The 25413-nt window shown below is 49.6% G+C and overlaps 1 protein-coding gene across 1 annotated transcript in view; it reads left to right on the top strand.

The window, feature by feature from the left end:
- Positions 1–25413, top strand: part of PLEKHG4B (pleckstrin homology and RhoGEF domain containing G4B) — a 54476-nt gene that overhangs the window by 9790 nt on the left and 19273 nt on the right. The window contains 5 exon segments of the mRNA XM_024731987.1: positions 4329–4526; positions 13605–14868; positions 16493–16684; positions 17604–17727; positions 21384–21477. Coding sequence (XP_024587755.1) covers positions 4329–4526; positions 13605–14868; positions 16493–16684; positions 17604–17727; positions 21384–21477 — 1872 coding nt within the window.

Raw genomic sequence — 25413 nt, 5'->3', positions numbered from 1 at the left:
CCCTCACCTCCACCCTCACCTCCACACTCACCTCCACCCTCACCGCCACCCTCACCTCTACCCTCCCTCACCTCCACCCTCCCTCACCTCCACACTCACCTCCACACTCACTTCCACCCTCACCTCCACGCTCACCTCCACACTCACCTCCACCCTCACCACCACCCTCGCCTCCACTCTCCCTCACCTCCACGCTCACCTCCTCCCTCACCTCCACACTCACCTCCACACTCACTCACTTCATCCTTTTGTTCAGTGTGGTATACCCATTTATAGTACCAATCAAACTGAAAATTCAGGGTTAAACTTTGGTACTTGAGCTGAGAGCTATCCCCTTATGGGCTCAAGGAAACCCACATGTTATAAGCAGACTAGCCATATCGTTTATTGTCCAAATTCGAACACTTTGAGGAGAAAGAGAGCTATTGCCTTGACCACAGGTGGAAACCCAAACTGTGTGGGAAACCCTGCCCTGGTTGCCGGTCTGTGGCTTGGGGTATCTCCACCTCCTGGGGTCGTTCTTCTCCGTGGGTGAGGAACACTCGTGCACAGGTGTTTGCCCACCTCCCTCCTGGACCAGGTGTGTGACTCCCAGTGAGCGCCCGAGAGCCAGGCTGTGCAGACATGCTGCCTACACAGCCCCCAGCAGAGCCCCCAGCCGGCACTTGTCCGGCTCTGCCCGTCAGGCTGCTCGCACTCTGCGCCCGGCTGCCACTGGGAGCTTCTTGTTTGCACCAGCACCACCCCCTCTCTACTGTGTTTGCCCCCAGGGCTCCCCCTGTTGTGTAATTCCAGGAGTTGTAAGCGCCTGCCAGGCCCTTTCAGAGCGTGGTTTGGGGCTCCAGGGTTAGCTTCATCTTCAGAGTTGACATCCCTCCCAGTTTTGTGTGACAAGTCCTTCTCTGTCCCTCTCAGGTCCCTTTCTCAGGAAACCCAGGGCCCATTCACATGGCAGGAGCCACACATGCCCTGCCTGTCTGTGCCTGGGACCATTATGCTTTGTGGTCACTTTCTTGGGGCAGTTCGGTGGCAGGGAGGGTGCATGAAAAGCACCGTTTAGCATTGCAAGTACACACAGTACAGGTTTCTTATTAGAATATCTGTTTTGATTCTTCTAATCATGCATATAGAGTTTGCATTTCCCTTAAAATACCTTAAATTTTGCTTAAACATGCTGCCACTTACCTCTACGTTCCTGCACTCCAGTATGGCCTTGTGAGGTTTCCCTGTAGCGCTTTCCGTGCTAGAATGTCTGCAGACTTGAAGCTTTCACCCCACCTTCTTTCTGGAAAAAACAAATGTGCTCCAGCACAGGCCCAGGCCCAGCCCCAATTCCCAAACAACCTCAGCCCAGTGTCAGCAGTCTTCATCTGTCCCACCAAAACTAAAGATTAAGGCTAAATCATGAGGTCCTTTAAGAAAGCACAGGAGCCATGTGTAAAAGCCCAGATGTTGTGGGCTTCTTACCTCAGTGGTTAATATCAAGTTAGGATCTGATAGCAGCTACCTTCAGGGCGCCATCAGGCAAGGAGCAGTGCCAGCCTGAGGGGCACTCTTCCAGGGTTTCTGGAAGGGTTCCCAGTCAGACTAGTTCCCAACTTTCCTCGCAGCTGCTGTGTCACAGCTGTGGTCGGGGGTCCCCACTCAGAGGATGCTTTGGAAAGATGTTAGGTAACATTTTAAACCCAGTAGTGCAAACATACAATATCACACTCCCACTTACCGTCTCTGTACCTGCTGCCTCTTTATTTATGTAGGAATGTAATCCAAAAGTGTAAAAAGAAAAGCAAGCAAAGAAAAAAAAAACCATGTAATTGGTGATTTAGGTGAAATCGGCTGTCAGATCTACAATTTAGAAAAATTAATTTCAGTCGTCCATTGGGTGTCGTCTAGAATTAGTTTTTTCTCTGTTGGAAACATGCAAAAGGCGTAGGGAGGCCAGGTGTGCTGGCTGAAGACAGGATGCCAGGCAGACAGACGCCCGCAAAGCAGCTGGACTCAGGCAAGAGGGAACTTGCTTTTGAAGGTGTTTTGTTTTGGCTCAGTTTAACAGTGACGTGAACAAAAAAGGACAACAAAACCTTGGAGGGATGAAAATGAGTTTCTATCTTTATACGTGAGGAGCCACACGTCTGATTGAGCTGACAAATTTCAAGAGCACTTTTCTTTCCTGACAAAGGGTTTTCCAGATAAATTAAGCAGGAAAGAATGGCTCCTATCAATTTTTCTCTGAAAGAACCGTAAATATGGCTGCAGAGGCAAACGGTGTCCATTGGCCGAGCAGCCCAAACTCGTCTGCAGGCCCCGAAGCTCGCGCACGCTCTGCTGGGGCTGGGTCTCCACGGAGGACCCGGGGTAGAAAAGTTCGGTTTGCTGTAATGAAGACTACGGGAGATTTTTCTGAGTTGACGTGACCTTTTCCGGTTTAGAATGAACAAAACTCTTACTTCCAGCTGAACTCTTATTTCATCGCGAGGACACCAGTCTGGACTGATGGCGGGTGTCGGCAGGCGGACTCTCAACCACTGCGCCACCAGGGAAGCCCCCTGCACACTTTTTATCGAACACCTTCAAAGGACTAAATGAACTAAGAGCTAAATTCAGCCAAAATGCCTTAAAAGCCAACATTTCATTGTCAGTTTGCATTTTGTACTAAAAAATGAAAAGCTCTGAAGTCCTTTCAAGATGAAATACGTTGTTACCTTGTGGAATAATCGGTGGAGTAGATTCATAGTAACCTTTCCATTTTACCAATGGAGAAACCAGAAGTGCAGAAATCTCGGGGACTCTGTGATGTGCCGCAGCTGATATAGACCAGGGTTGACATTTACACGCCCTCGCCTCAGCCAGGGCTTGGGCATCTGAGCGGTGTCTCTCCCAGGGAGGGCCTGAAGTTTGCATTTCAATTCAAAGTAGGTCCTTAGAGACTGCGCTCCGGGCCGCACCCCACCTCCTTCCAGCCGGTTTGTATCTCTAGTCACTTCCGGGGAGGCTGAGGCCTGCCCCCACTCCAGACCAGCTCTGTTCAGTCCCTGGATTGATGTTTGTTTGTGGCTCAGGTGTGATTTGAGTTCTTGGAAGCCAGAGCACGTGGCACTTTGGGGAAGAATCAGTATTTAGAGAATTCCTACTGACAAGGGAGTGGCCCTGTCTGGCGGGGGACAGGACGTGGCAGGAAGGCCCTGTGCGGGCCTGGGGGCCTCACCAGGCTGACGGGGAGGTGGAGGGCTTCCAGCCTCTGAACCGACCCTGCAGCACACGGCTCCCGGCTCTCGGCTCCCGGCTCCCGGCTGCCGGCTCCCGGCTCTTGGCTCTCGGGCAGCACAGATGGTTTCTCTTCGAGTCCTCATTTACTGCAGACTCAGAGGATGCACTGCTTTATTTTCAGTTTCCTTGGGAAAGTATCTATGATTAGCCATTCAGAGGAGTCTCAGACAGTAATCATTGTTCCTTTAAAAATCAATTATGCAATTTTAAACTCTTTGGCTTTTAACTGTTATTTGTGGCCTTGCATTTCCTCTCCAAACAAATAAACCTTATGGCATTCCTCAGGAAATGTTACATCTAAAAATAGAATTAAGTATTTTTTAAACTAAAAGCTCTCTGTCTTTATATAAAAGCATGTTGCACCAAAAGTTAAAGGGGAAATCAGATACCAACGATAGCTGTTTTTGGACTGACTGAATGAGCACAATTCTGGGATTATGATGCAGGATGCCCTAATGGTTTCTATTTAAATTTAAAAAAATCATCAGTACAAGTGAAATGTATTTCCTAGGATGAACTTCTTTTCTGAGTATAAAATGGCATATGGACCAGCTCTGTCCTCCCCACAAGGGCCCCCCATTCCCTATGCAGAGCCAGGAGTGCTGGGGAAGGGGGAAGCCCCTGAGAAATCCCCCACGCTCCACGGAAGATCCTAAAAAGCATCATTTAAGGTGCATGTTTCAGAATTTGATGGGATGGAACTTACGTCAGACCAAACTTGGCGGTGCCTCCTGTGATAACAATGACAGCCGTCACTCACAGGCATTAGATAGGGTTCCCCTCGTGGGCACAGGTGTCAGGTGTACCTGTCACACACATGGGCACTTCCTCAGATGCTTCTGCTCTGTGACAACGTGAGGACCAACCAGTCCTCCCCGACAGGAACTCTTCTCTGTGCTGGGGATTCGCCCATACCTCCTGTGTTTCACAAAGATAACTCACATCCCCGGACATACAGCAGGTGCCTTCACAGTGGACGCCTCAGTGCTAGCCTGTGAAGGTGTCCAGTGCACCTGTCTTATTAGTTGTATTAAATTTCGCAAACCTCTCTTCCAACTCAGGATCTGGAATCCCTCGACACCTACATACAGAACACACTCTCTGCCCTCTACCCACCTTTTGAGGCCACGGCAGCCACGGTGCTCTGGCAGCTGTTCAGCGTGGCCGAGAAGCTCTACGGTGGGGACGGGCTGCGCTGCCTCCTGGACTTCCTCATCCCAGCCAAGAGGGCCCTGCAGCACCTGCAGCGGGAGGCCCGCGTGAGTACCTCCTCGGGGATGGAGCCCGTGTGAGGCCCGCCCGCTCACTTTTGACTAGGGAGGAGAGACAGGCAGGGTTTTAATCTGGTAGCTGGAAAATACCTAATCTGAGCCGTAGGGGTTTTAGATCCAGGGGAATATACTGGTGAAGGAAGCAAAGAAGGAGGATATGCTTCTGTGCATTTCCGACTAATCCAGGGGTTAAGCGGACGTCCTTCAAGTGAGCATTTGTTGTTTTCTTTCTGAAAGAAAGCAGGGTATTATTAAAAAATAAAAATAAATTGTAGTCTCAGCCACTTTTTTGGGAGCATTTAAACACATGACTGGGGAAACCGTCCCATTTTCCTCTGTTCCATTGGTCCTTTGGGCACTGGCTCAGCTTACTCCCTTCGGCTTCTGGCTCCACCTTTTCCTGGTTCCAAATAATTGGTGAAATAAGGCATATGTCCCAGAAACAGGGCTTCTCAACCTGCCAGTGAGCATGGAGCCCACTGTCCGCAGGCTTCTGTCTGGTGCCCCAGGGGACCCTCGCTGCAGTCTATGTACGAAGGGACTGAGTCCCCCTCCTGAGTAGTCATCTCAGGACGTACGGGAGCAGTTCCAGTAGCACAGACAGACCCTGATGAGTGAATCTCTTATGTGTTTAGTTATTTGGAGGATACTTTTATTGTAGGTTGCTTCTGAGGCAGTGTTAAAACTAATGACAGCCACGTTGCAGGTATGTTGCAGTGAACTGCTGCAGAGATTCATGGCTAGATCTTAAAAAGTAAGACCTTTATTAATCATCACCTTTTACTGCTCCATTCATATTGAATTAGGGCTTTTTGAAAAACTCCCACTGGGCTACTTTGATTTATTAAGCTGTTTGAATGTCTTTTAACTGAGTGTGGTAGAGAAATGACCATGGATATCCTCGATTTAATTCTTGGTTCGCAGTAGTCTGCCTAGAGGGTATTTCCTTCATGATTATGTACCTTTTGCACATGTAAAGGGTGTTTATTGATAGGGAAGAAGCAGAGAAATTTGCCTGTCAGGAGATAAAAGCAGCACACACAACCAAGCTGCTTTAAGTTGGATCTGAAAACACTTGCTCCCTTTCAAAGGCGTGTCTTGAAAAGCTTTTCTGAGCTAATGTTTTGTCTTCTTTCTTCTAATATTCTTTTTCCTTCCTTTTTAACACGTCATCACCCTTCCCACTTCCAAACTGCTTATCTTCTGAAAAAGCCATATGAATAATGTTACTCTTTAATATGATGCATATTTATAAGTATTTAAAAGGCATAAAATGAAATTTAGGGACAGCCTTACTATTTTCATATTTATATTGCTTTTTACTTTTTAATTAAGAAATTAAAATTTGATCATCTGTATGACATCGGAGAAAATGAACTTATCTTGACAACTGTGAATGTAAAAATACTTTAGTTAATGTAAATTCAATGCACTTTTTATTCATTTACCAAGTGTCATCGAAGCATGTGGCTCGGAGATCATTATTAATCATATTAATTTTAAGATGTTTCTATGTTAACCTGAGAGTTCGATGACCACTATTTTCCCATCCCTCTGTAGAAACCAGACAGGCTTAAAATCACTGGCTGACTTATTTGTAACTTTGTTTCATCACGGTTTGTGTCCAAAAAATGCTTGGAGAAGTTTAAAGAAAAGTAATCAGAAAGATGTAAAACAGAATGTTTCTGCAAGGGGGGAAAGCAGGGGCAAGGGATTAGAACTTAAAAAGTGAAATCAAATGGAAATCAGAAAAGGAGAAGGGAATAAGCAAGATAAAAACATGGAAATAAAAGTACAACATATATAATAACAGGTTGAAAACGGTAGGCCAGCAGAATTCTAACCAAGGATAATGGATGTAGCGATATTCATAACAAACTAAATACAGTAAAAGGCAAATGCGTTGATAGGGCTGAAGGGGACCATTCAATAATAATACTGCTGACAACCAGGAAGGTGCAGCAATCCGCAAACTCCTAACAACACAGCCTGAAAGTGCTCGAAGCATAAACTGAGGGAATTACAAGTGGGAGATTTCGCCTCCCTCCAAAGCAAAGAGGAAAAGCAGGCCACATATTACTGAAGATAAACATCTGAACACGATATGTCTCTCTGCTAACAGGCATGCGCGGCGTGCCGAGCCCAGCAATTTTAGAATACATGTAGTTCCCAAGCACAGATGGAACCTTCTCCAGACTTAACCAAATTTGATAAAATTCTAGCCAAGTTTTACCATTAGAAGATATACATTATCTCAAGGATGTATACAATTAGAGAATATTAAAGATCATACATTCTTAAGCATTCATATACATTTACCAAATTTGACCAGAATTGACCATTAGCGATAACATGTTAACAAATACCAGAGAACTGATTTCTTAAGACCGCAAAGCAATAAAGCTAGAAATCAGGTTTTTAAAAGACACCCTTCTATTTGGAAATTTGTAAAGGTACTCCTAACAGAACCACAAAGGAAACTGGCAAAACAGAGCTGATGAACAGGTGAGTCCTATTTCCATCTAGGATGTAGAAGTGTATGAAAGACCTTTACTCTTGCCAAAACAACAAGAAATTCTGATGTGAACCAAACAATTACACCTTCCTTTAAAGCCGTCCAAGAGCTGTGGATACACAAAGAGCTAAAAGAACTTAACGGTGGAGTGGCAGTGCCTTCCTAAGTGAGCAAAGAGCAGAAGACGCGTTCATCCCTGGGGCGAGTCACTGAGGCTTCAGGGAGGACGGGTGATGAGCTGGCAGAGAAGGACCATCTCTGCTCAGACCAGGAGGAGCCGGGCTTCAGAGACCTCAGGGCTGGAACACCAGGGTGGAATCTGGAGGAGCCTCGAATGTGACGATAATCCTCTCTACTAACCCTAGAAATTCTCTGACAGAATAAGTGTAGACTGAGGGGTGGGACCAGAAAGCAAAATATATCAACATCTTAAAATCACACAGTTTCAAAGTGTCGTGATTTCCAACTCTTATGGTCTCACGGTCTTAAAATTTTCATCTCATAGTTTTAACATGTCCCAGTTCAGAAGTCCAGCAGCAGTTGGTACCAGGCCTCCCTGGATGGAGAGTTGTGAACCTAACCACTGGAGCACTTGAAACGGTAAACCGAAATTTCTGAAAGTTGAACCAAGCCTCAAGCAATGTAAATTTTATAAGCTATTCTTGGTGGCCAAGAGACTCGGGGGCTGAGCTGAAAAGTGAAGAGATACCTCACTGGACTCCTGGAGAGTTTAAAGCCACAACCTACCCCAAACTTGCTCTGTTTCTAAGTGCTTTAAACTGATAAACCCTTCATCCTAGCTGTCTAACAGAGTAAAGCTTTCCTCTTTTTAAAAAATTATCAGCTTTAGGCAAAAGCTCAGGCATAAAATTTAAAAATTACAAAACGTGCAAAGGCACCAGATTATCAACCCATAAAAAGGAGAAAAAATTGTCAATAGAAAGAGACTCACAGACCACCCAGGTTTGGAATTATACGGCCGACTTTTTAAAAACTATGATAAACATATTAAATAATCTACAAGTAAATATGGATGAAGTGGATGAAGAATTTCAGGAACGATTTGGAAACTGTAAAATGAGAACAAAATGGAAATCTTAGAACTAAAAATACTCTATCTGCAATTAAAAAAAAAACTTACTGGATGGGACTAATGCAGACTGGATGCAGCAAAAGATAGGATACATGATTTGAAGACATGCCTGAAGAAACGAAGCAGATGGAAGCACAGAGAGGAGAGAGAGGAGGGGAAAAGGTGAGCAAGCGTCAGTAACTTATGGGAGTATCAGGTCAGACACATGTGCAAGCGGATTCCCAGAAGGGGAGGAGTGAGAAAATAGGGCCGAAAAAATATTTAAAGAAATATTGTTGGATAATTTAACAATTTGTTAAAAAACACAGATCTAACACATAGATCCAGGAAGCTCATCATACCCGGAGCAGGATAAATACCAACAGAACGACACTTAGACACATTGTAATTAAATGCTGAAAACCCATCATCAAGGGGAAATCTTAACTTACAGGGGCAGCAATAAGAATGATGGTGGCTTTTTATCGGAAGCATTGGACTTCAGAAGACAATCACACCATTGTAAAGCAATTATACCCCAATAAAGATGTTTAAAAAAAAAAAAAAAAGTTAAAGGAAGAAAAGTCAACCTAAAATTCTATATACAGCAAAAAATATCTTTCAACAGGAAGATAAAATAATGACATTTCCAGATAAATAAAAGAGTAGACTAGCACAGACGCTATGCTTGTCTGAAGGTCTATGGTACCAGGCAGAAGCTCAGATCTACAGAAAAATGAAGAGCACAAAGAAAGGCTAAATTTGTAAGTGTGGATTTCTTTTAAAAATTAGTGACCACACACACACACACACACACACAAAATTACTGACCACTTAAAGCAATGTATTGTGGGATTTATAACAAATGTAGCGATAAGACATATGACAACAAGAGCACAAACTGTGGAAGGGAGTAAATCGAATGACAGCATTTAGCGTTATAGCTTTATAATGCTAAAATTATAAATTTGAAATTATAGCTTTAGCATTTCTTGCATAGCATCTGTGCTAGTCTACTCTTTTATTTAGCTGGAAATGTCATTATTTTACCTTACTGCTGTAAGGTTCTTACATTGTTTTAAAATAATAAACTATTGCTTTAAGATAGACTGTGATAAGTTAAAGATGCATATCGTAATATTGAGAGCAACCACTAAAAATAACACAGATAGGTATAACTAAAAGTTCAATAGAGGAAATAAATGGAATCTAAAAAATAGAAGAGGAGATAAAAGGAAGAACAAAGGTACAAAGATAGGGCAAATAGAAGTTTTATGCCAAGATGATAGATTTAATCCAGCCATGTCAATAATTATATTAAATGTCATTAAGTGAATTTAACATTCCAACTAAAATACAGAGATTGTCAGACTGGAAAAAAGGCAAGACCAACTAAATGCTGGTTATAAGAATTGCCCTTTAAATGCAAAGACAATCCAAAGACTGAAAGTAAAAGAATCAAAACAGATATACCATGTGGTCTGAGAAATGCAAAGCAAATGACAAGACACAAATTTTTGCTTGCTAATGAGCAGAAAAATAGACAGGTTAGTATTCAGAGCAGAGAGAGTTCAGTACGATAGACAAGGTGATGCTCTTCTCATTGTGGTGAAAATTGGGATGACCTCTCTGGAAAGCAGTTGTTTTAATGTATGCAGAATCTTTAAATTGTCATGTACAGTTGGACTCAGAAAGTTTAGCCACAGCAAGTGATCTAAAATGCAGGTCCAGGGCTTCCCTGGTGGCGCAGTGGTTAAGAATCCAACTGCCAATGCAGGGGACACGGGTTCAAGCCCTGGTCTCGGAAGATCCCACATGCCGCGGAGCGACTAAGCCTGGGCGCCACAACTACTGAGCCTGCGCGTCCGGAGCCTGTGTTCCGCAACGGGAGAGGCCACAGCAGTGAGAGGCCCGTGTACCGTCAAAACAAACAAACAAACAAACAAAAAACAAATAAAATGCAGGTCCAGATTCATTCCCAATAATATGTGTTGCAATGTTACTTATAATAGTAAAACACAGGCATACATATTAGAAGAAAGGTTAAATCAATAATGTATAAATATGATGGATTAGTATACACAGATTGTGATATATTAAGCCAAAAAGAGGTTGTAAGTTTGTTTTATATCTGTGTTTTTTAACGTACATTTTAAAAACAAGCACAAGGGACTTCCCTGGTGGCGCAGTGGTTAAGAATCCAACTGCCAATGCAGGGGACACGGGTTCGAGCCCTGGTCTCGGAAGATCCCACATGCCGCGGAGCGACTAAGCCTGGGCGCCGCAACTACTGAGCCTGCGCTCTAGAGCCTGCGAGCCACAACTACTGAGCCCACGTGCCACAACTACTGAAGCCCACATGCCTAGAGCCCGTGCTCCGCAACAAGAGAAGCCACCGCAACAAGGAGTCTGCTCGCCGCAACTAGAGAAAGCCCACACACAGCAAGGAAGACCCAACGCAGCCAAGAATAAATAAATAAATAAAACAAGCACAAGAGGACATGCAGTGACCTCAGCTTGTTGTGCTGTTGAAGGCCCCTGAGTGTGGATACAGGGCAGTTCTGCTTGTTCAACTTTCTTCACTTTGGAAACATCTCCTACTTAGCAAGATAGAAAGGAAACCTTAAAAGGTTGGAGATAAAAGGTGATGTTGTAGCCTATGGCAGCCTTAACTGACTGCTCCGGACCTGGGTGTGTAATTCTCAGCCCTGGCTGAAACCTACAGACACTGACGAGGCAGCAAGCTGCGTGTGGCAGCCAGACTCCATGCACAGAGCTCAGGCCAAGGGCACGTTGCAGAACACCTAGTCACCATCTGGGAGGCTGGTCAGTCTTCCTGAAATATGAACAAACATGTTCAGGTGCTCCTGGAGCCTGGTAATACGTCGTTGAGCGGACCACCTGGGCACCAGCCTCTGCCACAGGGTCAGGGAGACAGGACCCCAACAGGCAGATGGTTGGGACAGTGTTCCATGGACACGCGCAGAGGGAAGCTTGTCCCTCTGTGCCCAGTCAGGCCCAGGAAGGTCGCCTGCCCCCTTGCCCAGGACAGCCTGGACAGTGGATGGTCTGCACAGGGCAGCAGTACGTGAAGTTGTCAAGGACCCAGGGAAGCTCAGCTGTAGTTTTCACATTTAATCCACAGCCAAGTCCCTGTTCTGGCTCTTCCAAGGGACCAGAAAAGTTTTGTTTTGTTTGTTTTTAGTCACCCAAGCGGGAAAGGAATGCTGAGATTTTTGGAATATGGTAATAACTGATGTGATGCGTCTATGATGTTTGAAAACCTGCTATGATCTTGTGGCGTGCAGGTTCCTGAACCGCTTTGTGAAAGCTCCTTATAAAGAAAGACTCTGCGCTTGTTTTTAGCAGCTGAACTGTAGCTCTTAAACAGTGAAGCCCACCCACCTCCTTTTGAATAAAAAAGCTTTGGTTCTAACACCTCTTCCTTGAAACACCTCAAACAACCTTTCTTTGATTTGTTTTGGGTTCTTTTTTTTTGTTGTACGTGGGCCTCTCATTGTTGTGGCCTCTCCTGTTGAGGAGCACAGGCTCCGGACGCGCAGGCTCAGCGGCCATGGCTCACGGGCCCAGCCTCTCCTCAGCATGTGGGATCTTCCCAGACCGGGGCACGAACCCGCGTCCCCTGCATCGGCAGGCGGACTCTCAACCACTGCGCCACCAGGGAAGCCCCTGTTTTGGGATCTTTTGGGGTTCTTTTTTTTTTTTTTGGCTGCACCGCCCGGCTTGTGGGATCTTAGTTCCCTGATCAGGGACTGAACCCGGGCCCTCAGCAGTGAGAGCATGGAGCCCTAACCACTGGACCGCCAGGGAATTCTCAAACAACCATTTAGAGAAGGTGTTGAAATGAGAGAAAGAAAGCTCCTTTTCAACCTGGCGTTTTCTCAGAACTGGAACTATTCAGAACATGACTATATTTATAGCATCTGTTGAATTTGGATTCCAGAGGAGTAGAAAGATTTACAATCAAAACTGTAGAGAGTTTGCCTTTCAGAACTGCGGTGGATACGTGTCCGATGAGGGCAAAATTACTGTCTGTTAAATGTTTTTTTAAAATCTCGCAGTAACTAAGGCAAAAATAGGACCACAATTCATAGAAAGAGCAAAAGTACATGAGAATTCACAGAAAACAAGCATCAGGAAACCGCTGGCTTCACAGTCACGTGGTGTGAATTAAAACAACAGTATCCCACAGCACACGTGTTAATTCAGGAAACAGTTTGTTGCTGTAAAGCCTTACGCTGCTAATCCGTGGGCGCGCTGATACCTTACTGTGATACCCCCTGCTGACGTATGGCTCTTGGTGACAAATTGGTCATACTGTCAAGAATCATAAAGGACAGTCATAGCCTTTGATCCTGTAATCCTAATCCCAGAAAATGATCATTTAAAAGAATACCATGAAAATGATATCATGAGCATGTTCCTTGCATTTTTAATTTACAATAGAAATCCGTAGAAGCACTGTTGATTCTGACAATAGAGGATCCTTAAGTAGCCATCAGGATGGTAACTGAGTAACGGAAGTGCTCGCTTGGGGTGACTGCTGACAAGAATACCAAATTCTGTCTACTACTGCAGTTTAAGTAACTAATAATAAACAGTGGCTAAGGGCACAGAAAAGTTAAAAGTCTCTTCCCCTGCATCGGCAGGCGGACTCTCAACCACTGTGCCACCAGGGAAGCCCTCTCTTTTTCATTTTCTGTATTACTTAATTAGGGTTTGTGCAGTAAGTCAGCGCTGGAGTAAGGAAAGCTGCAAAAAAAAATGCTGGAACTAAACCCAAACAGGAGAATGTGATCCCGTTTCAGAACCTGTGTCTGCAGCTCTGGCAGGTGGGCGTCCCACCGCTGTTCCCTAACAGCCTGACACCCTCCTGCCCCACGGAGACACTGGCTCATCCATCTTGAAGTCGAAACCTTTTTTCTAGAGCAAGTTCTTCTCAAAGAGGTGGTTAAGGACTCACCCCATCATCGACAGCTTGGTTGCAAACTCCAGTGACCCCTTCAAATAAGCAGAAAGGACGGCTGCTGTGGGTGGGAGCTGACATGACGTGGGGGCCCTAGATCTGTGCCCTCTCACCGTGGTCCCCACCCTGCAGTTCCAGAGGCTGGAGGCTGCCCTTGGGTGCCGCGAGCTTAGACCAAGGGCTGCAGGGGCGAGAGGGTGAGAGCCCAGCCCCTGCCCAGGTGGGGCCGGCCCTGGAAGCGGCTCGCCCCACAGCCCCTGGGGCTGAGACTGTGCCTGCAGTGTCTCCCCGTCCCCAGCTGCCCACCTCCCCCAGCCACCCAGGAAGAGCGGTACAAATGTGTTTCTAACCGCCCTGTCTTCAGTCCTGATCCCTTTGTTGTTCTGGGGTGCTGGGGGGCCCAGTCACCCACCCTCCTGCTGGACAGAGACCAGGGGCTCTGACAGGTTCCATGTCAGCTGCTAATCTCCCTGCATCCCTCTCTTGTCTCAGGCCAGGTACGCAGGCTTCCTCTTCCTGCACGAAGGGTGGCCGCTGTGCATCCACGAGAAGGTGGTGGTGCAGCTGGCACCCCTGCACGGGGTCAGGCTCAGGCCTGGGGACTTCTACCTGCAGATCACTGTGGCAGCGGGGAAGCAGCCTGCCAGACTGGTCTTGAAACGCCTCTCCCGGCTTGGACAAGGCTCGGAGGAAGTCACTGTCCCTGAGACCATGTACGGCTGTGTCTTCACGGGAGAGTTCCTGGAACTGGTGAACGGGGAACAGAACAGTGTCCCCTTGCAAAACTGCTTGCTGACCTCAGGCTCGGCGGTCTACCGCACCCCCTGGAACAACGTCACAGACCCTGTCTTTGTCCCCACCACTGGAACCAACCTGCCCAGCTGCCCCAGCGGTCCTGGGCCTCAGCAGCCGCCACCCAACAGCGCCTCGGAGGCTCCAGCCCCGGTACCAACTGTGGCCAGTCCCGCTCCCCAGGGCAGCACGCCTTCCAAGCACACCCCAACCCTGCCCCACTGCGGTGGGCATCCCAGCAGTGACCAGCCCCGCCGTCTTCCTTCCCCAAGAAGGGCTGAGTGCGAAAGCCCCGGGACCCTGTCCGGGAGTCCCAGTGGAGGCCTCACTGGGGTTGGCCCCTCAGAGCAGGACCCCTGGGAGTGTCCTGAGAGCCCTGAAGGACCAGGAGGGAGGCTGGACCCCATGGTCAAGAAGGACGGCTCCAAAGCCCTCGCCTTCCACGCAGAGGTGGGCAGCCCGAGCTCCAGGAGGCGGCCGCCCAGGGCCCCAGCCAGTGTGGAGGCCAGACGCTGGTTCAGGAAGTCCTACATGGAGGCCCTGCAGAACCCTATGCCCCTGGGCTCCAGCTCTGAGGAATCCATCGGGGACGAGGCCTGTGGCTCTCAGACCCACGGCCACAGGGCCAGGGGGGCCAGGGCAGCGGCCAGTCTCACCCAGAAAGAGATCCCTGGCCCTGTGGGAGACCCCCAGGAGATCCCGAGACAGGAGAGTGGTCCAGGAGCTGCAGGGAGGACCCTTCCCAGGAGGTCTCGATCCTGGGATAGGTCCCTCAGAAGCTCCCGAGGTGACACCTGGCGGGCCTCCCAGCACTTAGCCAGCACCAGGCCAGGGGCTCTCCTGGGAGGACAAGCTGTGGGGACCAGAACCACAGGCTCCAGCTGTCCAGGCACAGGGGAGAGTCCCAGCTGCACTCACTCTCCTCCCCCCGACACTCCCCTCCTCCTCCTCCCCTCTCCCACCTGTGACAATTGGTCTGGTCACTTGATTCAGTAGAAGCCTGTCTCCATGTCCGTATCAACTGTTGAAAATGTTTACATGTATTCATTTCCGGGACTGCCACAGCAAGGTACCACAGACTTCATGGCTCTGAACAGCAGAAAATTATCCTCACGGTTCTGGTCCTAAAGTCCAAGATCAAGGTGTCCCAGGGTCCCACTCCCTCCAGAGGCTTCAGGGGAGGGTCCTTCCTGTCTCTTCTGGCTACTGGAGCCCCAGGCATCCCTGGCCAAATTCATTGCCCTTCACCCTGTGTCTCACCGTGCCTCCAACCTCCCTCTCCTTTCTCTTGTAAAGACACCTATCATTCAATTTAGGGCCCACCCTAAACTTCACTAGTTCACTTCTGCAAAGAGCCTTTTCCAAATAAGGTCACATTTGTGAGAGGGTGAAGCCCCTCTCTCTGAGGAGATGCATGAGAGCGAGGACCCACTTTCTCTGAGGTGGTGCTCAGAAAGGAGGCCCCCCTCTCTGAGGTGACGTGTGAGGGCCAGGAACCCACTCTCTGAGTGATGCTGGTGGACGTGGCCCCTTCTCCCTGAGGTGATGCTCAAAAAGGAGTCGAGATGACGCATGAGGACAAGGCCCCCCTCTCTGAGATGACAAGTGACAGCAAGGACCCTGTGTCTTAGCAGATGTGTGAGGTGAGAACTCCTTGTCTGAGGAGATTTGTGAGGGTGAAACACCCTCTCTGAGATCATTCTTAAGGATGAGGAACCCCTCTGAGGTGTTGTGTGAGGGTGTAACCCCCCCTCTCTGAGGTGATTCTTGAGGTCCAGGCACCCCTCTATGAGGTGGCACTGGAGGGCAAGGCCCCATTCTCTTTTGTGACAAGTGACTCGAGGACCCACTCTCTGAGGAGATGTGTGAGGGCGGAAAGAAACCTTTCTCATTGAAGTGGTGTGTTTGGAGGATGAGGCCCCCCTCTCAGAGGTGATACGTGCGTGAAGATCCCCTTTCTCAAGAGGTGTGTGAGGCGAGGAAGGTCTCTCTGAGGCATGTATATGGCCAGACCCCCACACTGAGGAGATGCATGAGGGTGGTGCCACCCTCTGTGGAGAGGTGTGTGAGGCAGCGACCACCTGTCTGAGGTGATTCTTGAGGTCGAGGCTCCTCTCACTGAGCGGATGTGTGAAGGTGAAGCCTCCTCTCTGAGTTGATGTATGAAGCAAGGACCCTTTCTTTGAGGGGACGAGTGAAAGCGAGGCCCCCTTCTGACATGATGGCCGAGGGAGAATCCCTTCTTTTACGCAGCGTGGAGGGTGAGGACGCCCCCTCTGAGGTTATGTGTGAGCTCGAGGCCTCAATCTCTGGGGTGATGCAGGAGGTTGCGGTCACGATCCATGACATCATTCGGTATAAAATGTTTCTCCCTTGGGTGTTTTCTGGTTGTCAGGATCTGAGAACCCGTTTATTTATGTGATTTATTTATTACTCCTCAGGAAAAGCCTGACCTGAGATGTGCTCACTGACCTTTCCCACCAGAAATGGGACAAGTTCACAGGTCTCCTGTTTTCTCCTTGCATTTGTAGCTGCCTTCAGACCAGAGAAGTGCGTTATCGTTGACCAGGTCTCTTTGCTTTGTGCAGCTGATGTCTATGGAGAGGGCAGCAGCTTCCGAAGAAGCAGCCCCATCCGGTGTTCGGACCTGCTTGCTGAGCCGCTGTGCCCCGAGGGTGAAGGGTGGGCACCTGGCACAGGAGACCTGCCCAGCCGGGCGCCCAGGCAGGAGCTGGAACTCAACCAGGAGCTACTGCAGTCCGGGGCGGTCACCCTCCCAGGTGAGCATGGCTGTCTTGCCAACAACACACCACAGGCCAGCGGCTTCTTAACAACACAACTTCACTTACCACGGCCCTAGAGGCTGAATGCCCACGATCAAGGTGCAGCGTGGTGGGTGCCGGTGAGGGCCCCTTCCTGGTTCACAGTCAGCACCTTTTCACCGTGTCCTCACGTGGCAGGTGGGCAAAGGGTCTCTCTTTTATAAGGGCATTAATCCCATTCATGTGGGCTCCACCCTCAGGACCAAAGCCCCTCCCACAGGTCTCACTTCCAAATTCCATCAAATCAGGCATTAAGATTTCAACACATGAATTTGGGGGGTTACAAACAGTCAGAGCATGGCAGTGGTCCTCACCCTCCCAGGTGAGCCAGCCTGTCATCTGCCCAGGTGAACGCCAGGCTCTACCCTCCCAGCAGAGCTCACATCTAAGCCGATAACTCAAATAGTGTTTGCAGATCCTGGCTCCATGCTCCTCGAGCTTGAAGCCGTGGGTGTCCCTATGGGGGCTACCCCCTTTCACGATGGCCCCTTGTTAGTTCACAGCCTCCTGGGACCTTCCCGGGTGGAATCTGAAATTGCCCACATACTCACAGAGGGCAGAGAGAGACCGAAGCAAGAGGCCACGCTCCACATTGGCAGGCGGCAGGTAACTTATATACTAGGCTTGTATTGGGCGGCCTCGAGATTTCCACCCCGCCCGCCAGAGTCTTGGAGTTTACCTGGAGGGAGACCCTAACCGGGCTCAGTCACATCACTCTCCAGTCGATCTCGATGCACACCATTATCTCCAGGGTGCGTCTTGAGGCAGGTTCTGGGAACGAGGAGGGCAGAGGAGCACAGGGGCCTGGGTCCAGCTCGGGGGTCAGCTAGCGGTCACATCCTGTCAGTGACCTCCTCCAACACCTCTGTTTCTGCAGGAACCCGAGACCGTCAGGGAAGAGCGGTGGTGCAGGTCTGTACAAGGGGCCCACTCTGGTCCAGCGAACACATGTCCAGTGGCGAGCTAACCCATCTGCTGAAGTACCTCCACAGCATCCCCAGGTGGGACTGAGCCAGCCTCCAGTTTTCAGACCCTTTGAGGATAAACCCAGCTGAGGTGTAATCTCGGGTGGCTCCCGGGCTCTGCCGTCTGGCGCGTCACTGCGGCAGGTCCCGTCTCCCACCTCCCCCTCCTTCCGGGCCCTCGTGCGGGGCTGTCACGTGCCGTCCCCCACACACCCCATCCCTCCCGTGCACCTGGACCCCTCTCCCCCGAGTGCAGGCCTGGATTCTGCGTTGCTCTTCCTTGTGCAGTACTGGCTTTAAGCATTATTTGTCTACATGTTTTATGCTCCACCTCTTTCTAAAAAAGATTTGAAGTGACCTTGATTAAAGACACGAGCTGATACAAACAGAATATTTAGTATAACCAGGTGAAGAAATTGTACAAATAGGAGGTACCTGGTGCCAGAAAGCAGGAAAGACTGACCGCGAACTAGGCCTTGTGGCATCGCTGGGCCTCCGGGCAGCCAGCAGCATACGCGCCAGGAAGAAAGTGCACCAGCCCCTCCAGAGCTGCACCTTCCTGGTGTGGAATTCCAGGGGACCTTGCCTCCTGCGCCCTACACAAGGAAGCAGACATGCTTGGGTGACCCTCCCCAGGGCTCTCCACGGACCAAGGACAGAGATGGGGGCGGATGGAGAACCGGAGTCACGCGCATTGTTTGGGGCCCCTCACCCCCATCAGGTGCAGACGGGCTTCGGGCTCCCTCACGGCCATCAGACCAAGAGCCTCCACGGTGCCGGGTGGACGTAGCCCCAGGGCTCAGTCCTAAGGTCAACGGCCCAGGTTTGAGTCCCGGCCCCGAATCCCAGCCCTGCCCTTGGCTGGAGTCGGTAGTGTGCCATGATGGAGGGATGTCTCATGGGTGTGCTAGAGGGGCTAGAAATAATCTCTGTGCAGTCCCTAGAGTAAAGTCACATGACCTCACATGAGAGCGTGCTGGGTGACTCCTGGCCACGTGTGCGTGCGTGTGGGAACACGCTACCTGGTGTGCCCTTGCGTGACGTGGGAGCGTTCCTGGTATAGGACCACCCGTGACCTCATGCTTGTTTGTGGAGTATTGACTTTCGGTTGAAATTTTTTCTGAAGTAGCACGGGTACAGTCAGTGTGGGAACACATAGGCAGGAAAGGACTTAAAATACTGCATTCCCCCAGGCTCCTTCGCAGAGCGAGGCTCCCAGTTATTTGCAGGGCCTACTTTTACTGCACTGAGCCTAGGATTTCAAACTTATCTTTCAGCGAGATTTCAAAATATAAGGAAACAACTCTGAAAAAAGTTAGTTTCATCCTTGCACTAGTTCATACTCTATAAGCCTCAGGTAAACACCTTCAAAGCCCTAGAATAATGACATTTTCTGTTTACCAGAAGCTTTCCTTTGAGCACTGCAGGGAGGTCCTGATTGACCAGGGCCCCCCGAGAGAAAGGAGTGAGACTGCTGTGGAGTCTGGGACCAGGGCTGAGCTGGACGTCCAGACCCTGCTCTTTCCGCTTCGCCACAGCCGGTGCAGACAGCATATGCCGCTGCTCGCCTGCTCATGAAGACCCGGGAGAAGAATGTTTCTGAAGACTTAGGGAGCTTGTTCCGGAGTCCGAAGGTTTGGCTGGTTATTCCCCAACAAGGGCTATAACCGTGAACGTCCTGATAGAGAGCGGCACCGGGAGAAGCCACATGCCCTCAGCTCTTGGGAAGAGGCACCTGAGATGCCGCATCTTTGGGAGGAGCGCCCGGGAGAGTCTCATCATCGGTTCCTGCAGGTGTGTTACAAGGAGCCCCGCATTCCTGAGTTGGCCTCGTGAAAGGACTGCCATCAAACTCTTAGATACACAGAACCTTAAACTCGGAAAGGGTCTTGGCTGTTATCCATGCACCCCCCTGCGCTATGCAGGAGTCCACGCATCCATCCTGCCATCCACACTTACCTGGGAATACAAAAGGCAACAGCAGAAGTTCCTGCCCTGATGGAGACTCACACGTGAACGCGAATGGTTGCAGCTCCCAGGGAGAGACAAGCCCACAGCGCCGAGAGGGACTTCCCAGACATACTGTGTCCTGGAGGAGGGAGAGGGTTTGCAGACAAGAGGGGAAGCAAGAGCACACAAGGCCTGGAGCAGTCGGGCACTTTCTGAGGACGGAAGACGCTGTGAAGACAGCAGGCCCCCCTGGGCCGAAGACCATGGCGTGTGGCAGGCCGAGCGGCCTGCAGCTTCAGGAAGACAGTGCAGAGGCTTCTGCAGAAATGCAGACCCAGACATCCAGGCAGGTCTGCACAGCGGCCTGGGGTGGACCAGGGACCCCAAGGGGCCAGACTGGGGGCCTGGAGGCCGCCTGCCGCTGGGAGTGAGGGCGAAGCAGAGGCGTCAGGGGATCCAGAGCAGGGGCAGGCAGAAGGGGAGGGGATCTGCTCTGGGGGTCCAGTTGGCACCAATGTGGATGCAGGAATGAGCAAAGGGATCCGTCTCAGCCACTCAGGACCAGGGTCCAGCGGCTGTCTGACCCCGGGAACAGCCCCCAGGAAGGGCGGGGCTGTCCTGCCAGCTGCCAAGTGGGTGACGTCATAGAGGAGAGCCTGTGAGTCACTGAGCACGACCGCCCCTGTGGTCCTGGTGAGGCCACTTGCTGGGCTCTGGGGCCGCTATTGACTTGGCAGATGATGGGAAACCCCAGGGCCGGGGGCACCAGGGAAGGGAGGCCCACGACGACAGAGCAAGATCCAGCCGTCCCTGCTGGAGGCCTCCGGTCTGACCGGCAGGGTGGACACGAGACCCTCCGAAGAAATGGAGCATCTCGCCTAGCTCCTGACAGCACTGACCAGGACCCGTGTGGTCAAGCAGGCGGGCACCGAGAAGTCCCTGGGCAGAGACATGGCGTCCACCTGCCTGCTCCCACCTGGGCCTCGAGGAGCCGCCAGCACCAGACGCATCAGCTTGGGCTCCGCAGCCCCACTTCTGTCCTCATACCCGGCTTCCCCAAGAAACACCCTTCAAATGTTCTTTAGCAGTTTTACCCCAAATGGAACACACCTGACTGGGGGGCGAACAGGAACATGGCACTAAAGCTGTGCAGCTCTGCAGCTTTGTGTCAGCAGGCATCAGGTCCCGGGCTCAGTTAGAACACCCGCGGACACTGGAAGCTACGGTGGAAGGCGGTTCCCAGGGACACCGAAAGTTCTGAAGAATGAACATACCAACTTGGCCCGGCCTATTCTTTCCTATTGAATCTGGAACTGAAGCTTCTGATCGCACAATACAGACAACGGGGTTTTCAAAAGCACGTGGCGAGAGTTTTAGTTTCAGGGGATGCTCTGCAGTCCTGCATCAACCCGAACACACAAATGAGTACAAAGACTCCCAGGAACCTCTGGCTCCTGGATGAAGGCCCTGCTTCACTCACCCAGAGCTGCACCTGCGTGGATGTCGGTGGGCAGGAGAGAGAAAGCAGACCTCCCCACCGCTGGTCCACCACAGTGAGTCCCGCTTGCCCTACCTCCAACTGAGAAGCAGCTGATTCCTCAGGAAGCGGAAGGTGGATGTGTATCAAGCCAAGAGTCCCGAACTCGTAGAGCCAAGAGCATCTGGGTGGGGACGCGTCTCGTGGAGAGACAGGGAAACTCGCTCTGGACGAGATTTAACACGTCCTGTCTTTCTTTCTCCAGGAAGGAGGTGCGGGAGCTGGGGCTGGTCATCCTGGTGGACGCACGCAAGAGCCTGGCCGCCCCCGCCCTCTCCCAGGCCCTGGCAGCCCTGCAGGTGAGCAGGTGGGTCCCGTCCTGGGGCGCTGAGCTTCTCCAGGCGCAGGGGGTCAGCAGCCGCCACCTCCCTCGTGTGAATCTGGAGACGTGGGGAGGGGCCTGTGCTTAGAGGTGGAAGGAGCAAAGCAGGTTTCTGCTTCTGCCCCCTCCCGGTCTCGCTGCAGACCTTCAAGTCCAGCTGGCCAGGGTCAGCCATGCAGACGTTCTGGTTTGTACTCTGACTCAGCAGGAACAGTGATGACGTCCCTTCACACCGTCTCCGTGTCTACTCTCCGACTAAATCCGGGTGCAGGGTAGCTAGTCACCCTCCCAGACAGGAATGGAGGCCTGCAGGGGCGGCCGCCACTCACTGTGGGGTGTGGGCCCTGGTCATTGGGCGGCCAGGAGTCCCGGAGCCCTCTGGGACGGGGTCAAGGCCGGTGGTCTAGCGGTGGCCTCAGGAAGCCCCAAGCCTGGATTCCAGGTCATGAGTAGAATCCAGGGAGTCCCTGGAACAGGGAGAGAGGCACCACTGGTTGTTTCAGGGACCCAGGGCCAGATGGGAGCCTGAGAACATTCAGTCTCCCTCAGATGTGTGCACACAGGGCTCCTGTGTGCCAAGCGCTGTGCTGGGGTCCGGGCTCTCAGAGGCACCTGGAGCTGCAGCTGCTCCAGTGGCCCTGAGCTAACACCGTTTCCTCTGTTCCGTCTCTAACGGTACAGCACTGGTCACTGTTCTCACCCAGGCGCCTACATTTTAGGGACGCCGAACAGAAGCTCTTTCAAGGAAAGATTTAGTGACTGAGGTTGGAGCAAGTCTGATCAGCTGGAGAGCAGAGTCTGGGGAAAGCAAAGAGGGGCCCGGCAGACAGGCTCTGCGTGGGGCGGGGCTCGGGGGAGGCCAGGCCGGAGCGGCTTGGGGAGAGGATCCGAACTTCCAGGCGAGGGGAGAGGCGGGCACAGCGTGCTGTATGGCATGCCGCGTGCTGTACCGCGTGTGTGTTGTGTGCGGGACGGAGCAGAGCAGGGCCAGACAGCCAGGAAGACACAGATGCACGTCTGCACACTCCGTGGGCGTTTCCTAAAGTGGGAGGACTGGCAGCTCTGCCCCTTTGGCATCCGATGGGAACGTGAATATCATCAACCATGAAGAGCCCGTGGAAATCAGGGCTCCAGCCTCAGGCGGAGACGAGCGAGCCCTTCGCAGAAAGTCTGCCGCGCTTCCCCACCCTAGCTGTTGACCTGAGATCTAGGCAGATCGGACCTGGCCACTTACCGGTTTCCCCAGCATTTCTTTTTGTTCAGACTTCCCTTAAATCTTGGGCCACTCGGGTCCCATGGGGGAGTCAGGCCTGAGAGAGGTGGTCCCTGACCACCCATTGCAACTCCCAGAGCAGAAGCTGGGAGCTGGGGAAACGTCAGCTACGTCTGGGACATTTGATCACACACGAATAGTCTAAGGAGCTTCACGATGGGGTTACGAGAGGAGATCCAATTCTTTTCCATGTCTGGACATAATTGTTCCACAAAGCTGGCTTTCAGACAGCCCTGAGGGCCTTGCAGAGAAAGCTGGCCTGCAGACCTCTGCCCTGTTTTTGGCTCAGCTGACAGCAAGATTTCCGATGCAAATGAGAGGAATGGAAATGAGCTGGAATTTAAGGATCATGTGTCCATTTTCAATTTAAGTTTTGAGGGATGTATAAAAGTACTTAAATATTTTTACAAAGGGCAAAACATTTCAGCTGTTCTTCATATCTACCTCAAGTAAGTATACTTCAAATTTGTTAAATTATTAAAGTTCAGATACCATAAAAATCTTTCCATTTTGAAAAGGGAATAGTGATTTTTTTTCCCTTGGTGGAAGAAACTCCTTAGACTTTGCACATCCCTTACCCCACTCACAGCAGGTAACTATTACCTTATTAACATGGTAATTGTCATAAATCATTAATGTTCTCTCTTATCTGAGAATTAACATTAATTCTCTTTGAAATAGTAACAAATCCTAATAGTAAAAAATCACTCAAATAGGAATATATAAGAAATACAAAACACTTCTCCAAACTGTTTGTAGTTTTAATGCCTGATAACTCAAAATTTTAGCTAAACTGAGTAAGAGAAATAGAATATGGCTCTAAAATAGGAAAACAAGATTGTTCTTCTCTATGGCTTTTCTATGGCTTATCCATTCAACAAATATTTACAAAGTGTCATCCACAAGAAGCCACTTAACAGTAATACAAGTACATAGGATGAACTTAAGACAGATAAGATATCAGTTAGTCCTGAGGCCCATCCAGTAGATTCATCTCAAAATAGGGGGTTACAAAAAAGCCTAAAATTTGTTTATAAGAAAGTATTAAAAAGTAAAGCCTTAGGAAATATGAATGAAGAAACACTGGGTAAATAAAAGCATCTTATTGCGGAATGATCTGGCCTCAGTATAATCTAGCAGACAGAAACAGGAGTTTGATTAAAGTCATAAACACTTTTTAAAAATAAGATTTTTTTCAACCAATAGAGTTGGAACAATTGGACATCTGTATGCAAAAGAAAAGAAAAAAAAGAAATCTTCAACACATACTTCATATGATATATAAAAATTAACTGAAAATGGATCTTAGACCTACATGTAAAATCTAAAACTGCAAAACCACCAGAAGAAAACATAGAAAATCTTCATGACCTTGGTTTAGTCAACTAGTTCTTAGCTCTGACCCCAACAGCATAATCCATAAAAGAAAACAATGGTAAATTGAACTTCATCCAAATTTAAAACTTCTCCTCAGAAGGCATTGTTACTAAAATGAAAATACAAAGCCAAGACTGTGATAAAATGTTTGCAAAACACATATCTGTTAAAAGACTTGTATCCAGAATATATAAAGTCTCAGAACTCAATAGTAAGAAAAAAAAAGTCCAGTAAAATATGGGCAAAAAAAAAAAAAAAATATGGGCAAAATATTTGAACAGACTTTACCAAAAACAATTGATGAACGGGAAATAGGCACATAAAAATATGTTCAGGGCTTCCCTGGTGGCGCAGTGGTTGAGAGTCTGCCTGCCGATGCGGGGGACACGGGTTCATGCCCTGGTCCGGGAGGATCCCACATGCCGCGGAGCGGCTGGGCCCGTGAGCCACGGCCACTGGGCCTGCGCGTCCGGAGCCTGTGCGCCTCAACGGGAGAGGCCACAGCAGTGAGAGGCCCAAGTACCGCCAAAGAAAAAAATATATATGTGTTCAACGTCTTTAGTCACTGGAGAAATGCAACTTAAAACCAAAATGAGATCACACATACAGCTACAACCACAAACTTGACAAGAACAAGACCGTGGTGTTGCCGGTGGGACGCAGGACAGTGTAGCCACTCGGGAGGACTATCTGGCTGTTAGTCACAAGCTAAACATACACTTAGCCATAGCACCCGGCAAACCAATGGCTGGATATTTACACAAAAGAAATGAAAACACAGTGTTCACGGGCTTTGTTTATGATCGCCAGAAACTGGAAACAACACACATGTCCTTCATCTGCTGAGTGAACGACAAGACTGTGGTGCCTGCAGTCGAGGTAACATGATGAGCAGTGAGAGGCGTGAGCTACTGACCTCCCAGCAATGGGGATGCGTCTCAGGGCAGTGTGCTAAGTGAGAGAAGCCGATACTGCACTGCATGAGTCCGCTCATACGATATATGGAAAGGCAGTTTACGGAGACAGAAAACACATGGGTGATTGCCAGGGACTGTGGAGCTGGACTACAAGGCACATGAAGAAATGTGCGGGATGCTAAACTGTCTTATATCTTCATTGTGGTGGTGGTTACATGACTATAAGTTATGTTAAAACTTAGAGAACGGTACACGAAAAAGGGTGAATTTATCCTATGTTAATTATAATCAATAAACCTGATTACCTTAAAATTCATAAGGGCAAATAATTTATATTCACAGCAAA

The sequence above is a fragment of the Neophocaena asiaeorientalis genome, unplaced genomic scaffold (genome assembly GCF_003031525.2).
Source record: "Neophocaena asiaeorientalis asiaeorientalis breed wild unplaced genomic scaffold, Neophocaena_asiaeorientalis_V1.1 scaffold104, whole genome shotgun sequence".
Lineage (NCBI taxonomy): Eukaryota > Metazoa > Chordata > Mammalia > Artiodactyla > Phocoenidae > Neophocaena > Neophocaena asiaeorientalis.
The sequence above is the reverse complement of the archived record's forward strand: the minus strand, read 5'-3'. Positions and strand labels throughout refer to the sequence as shown.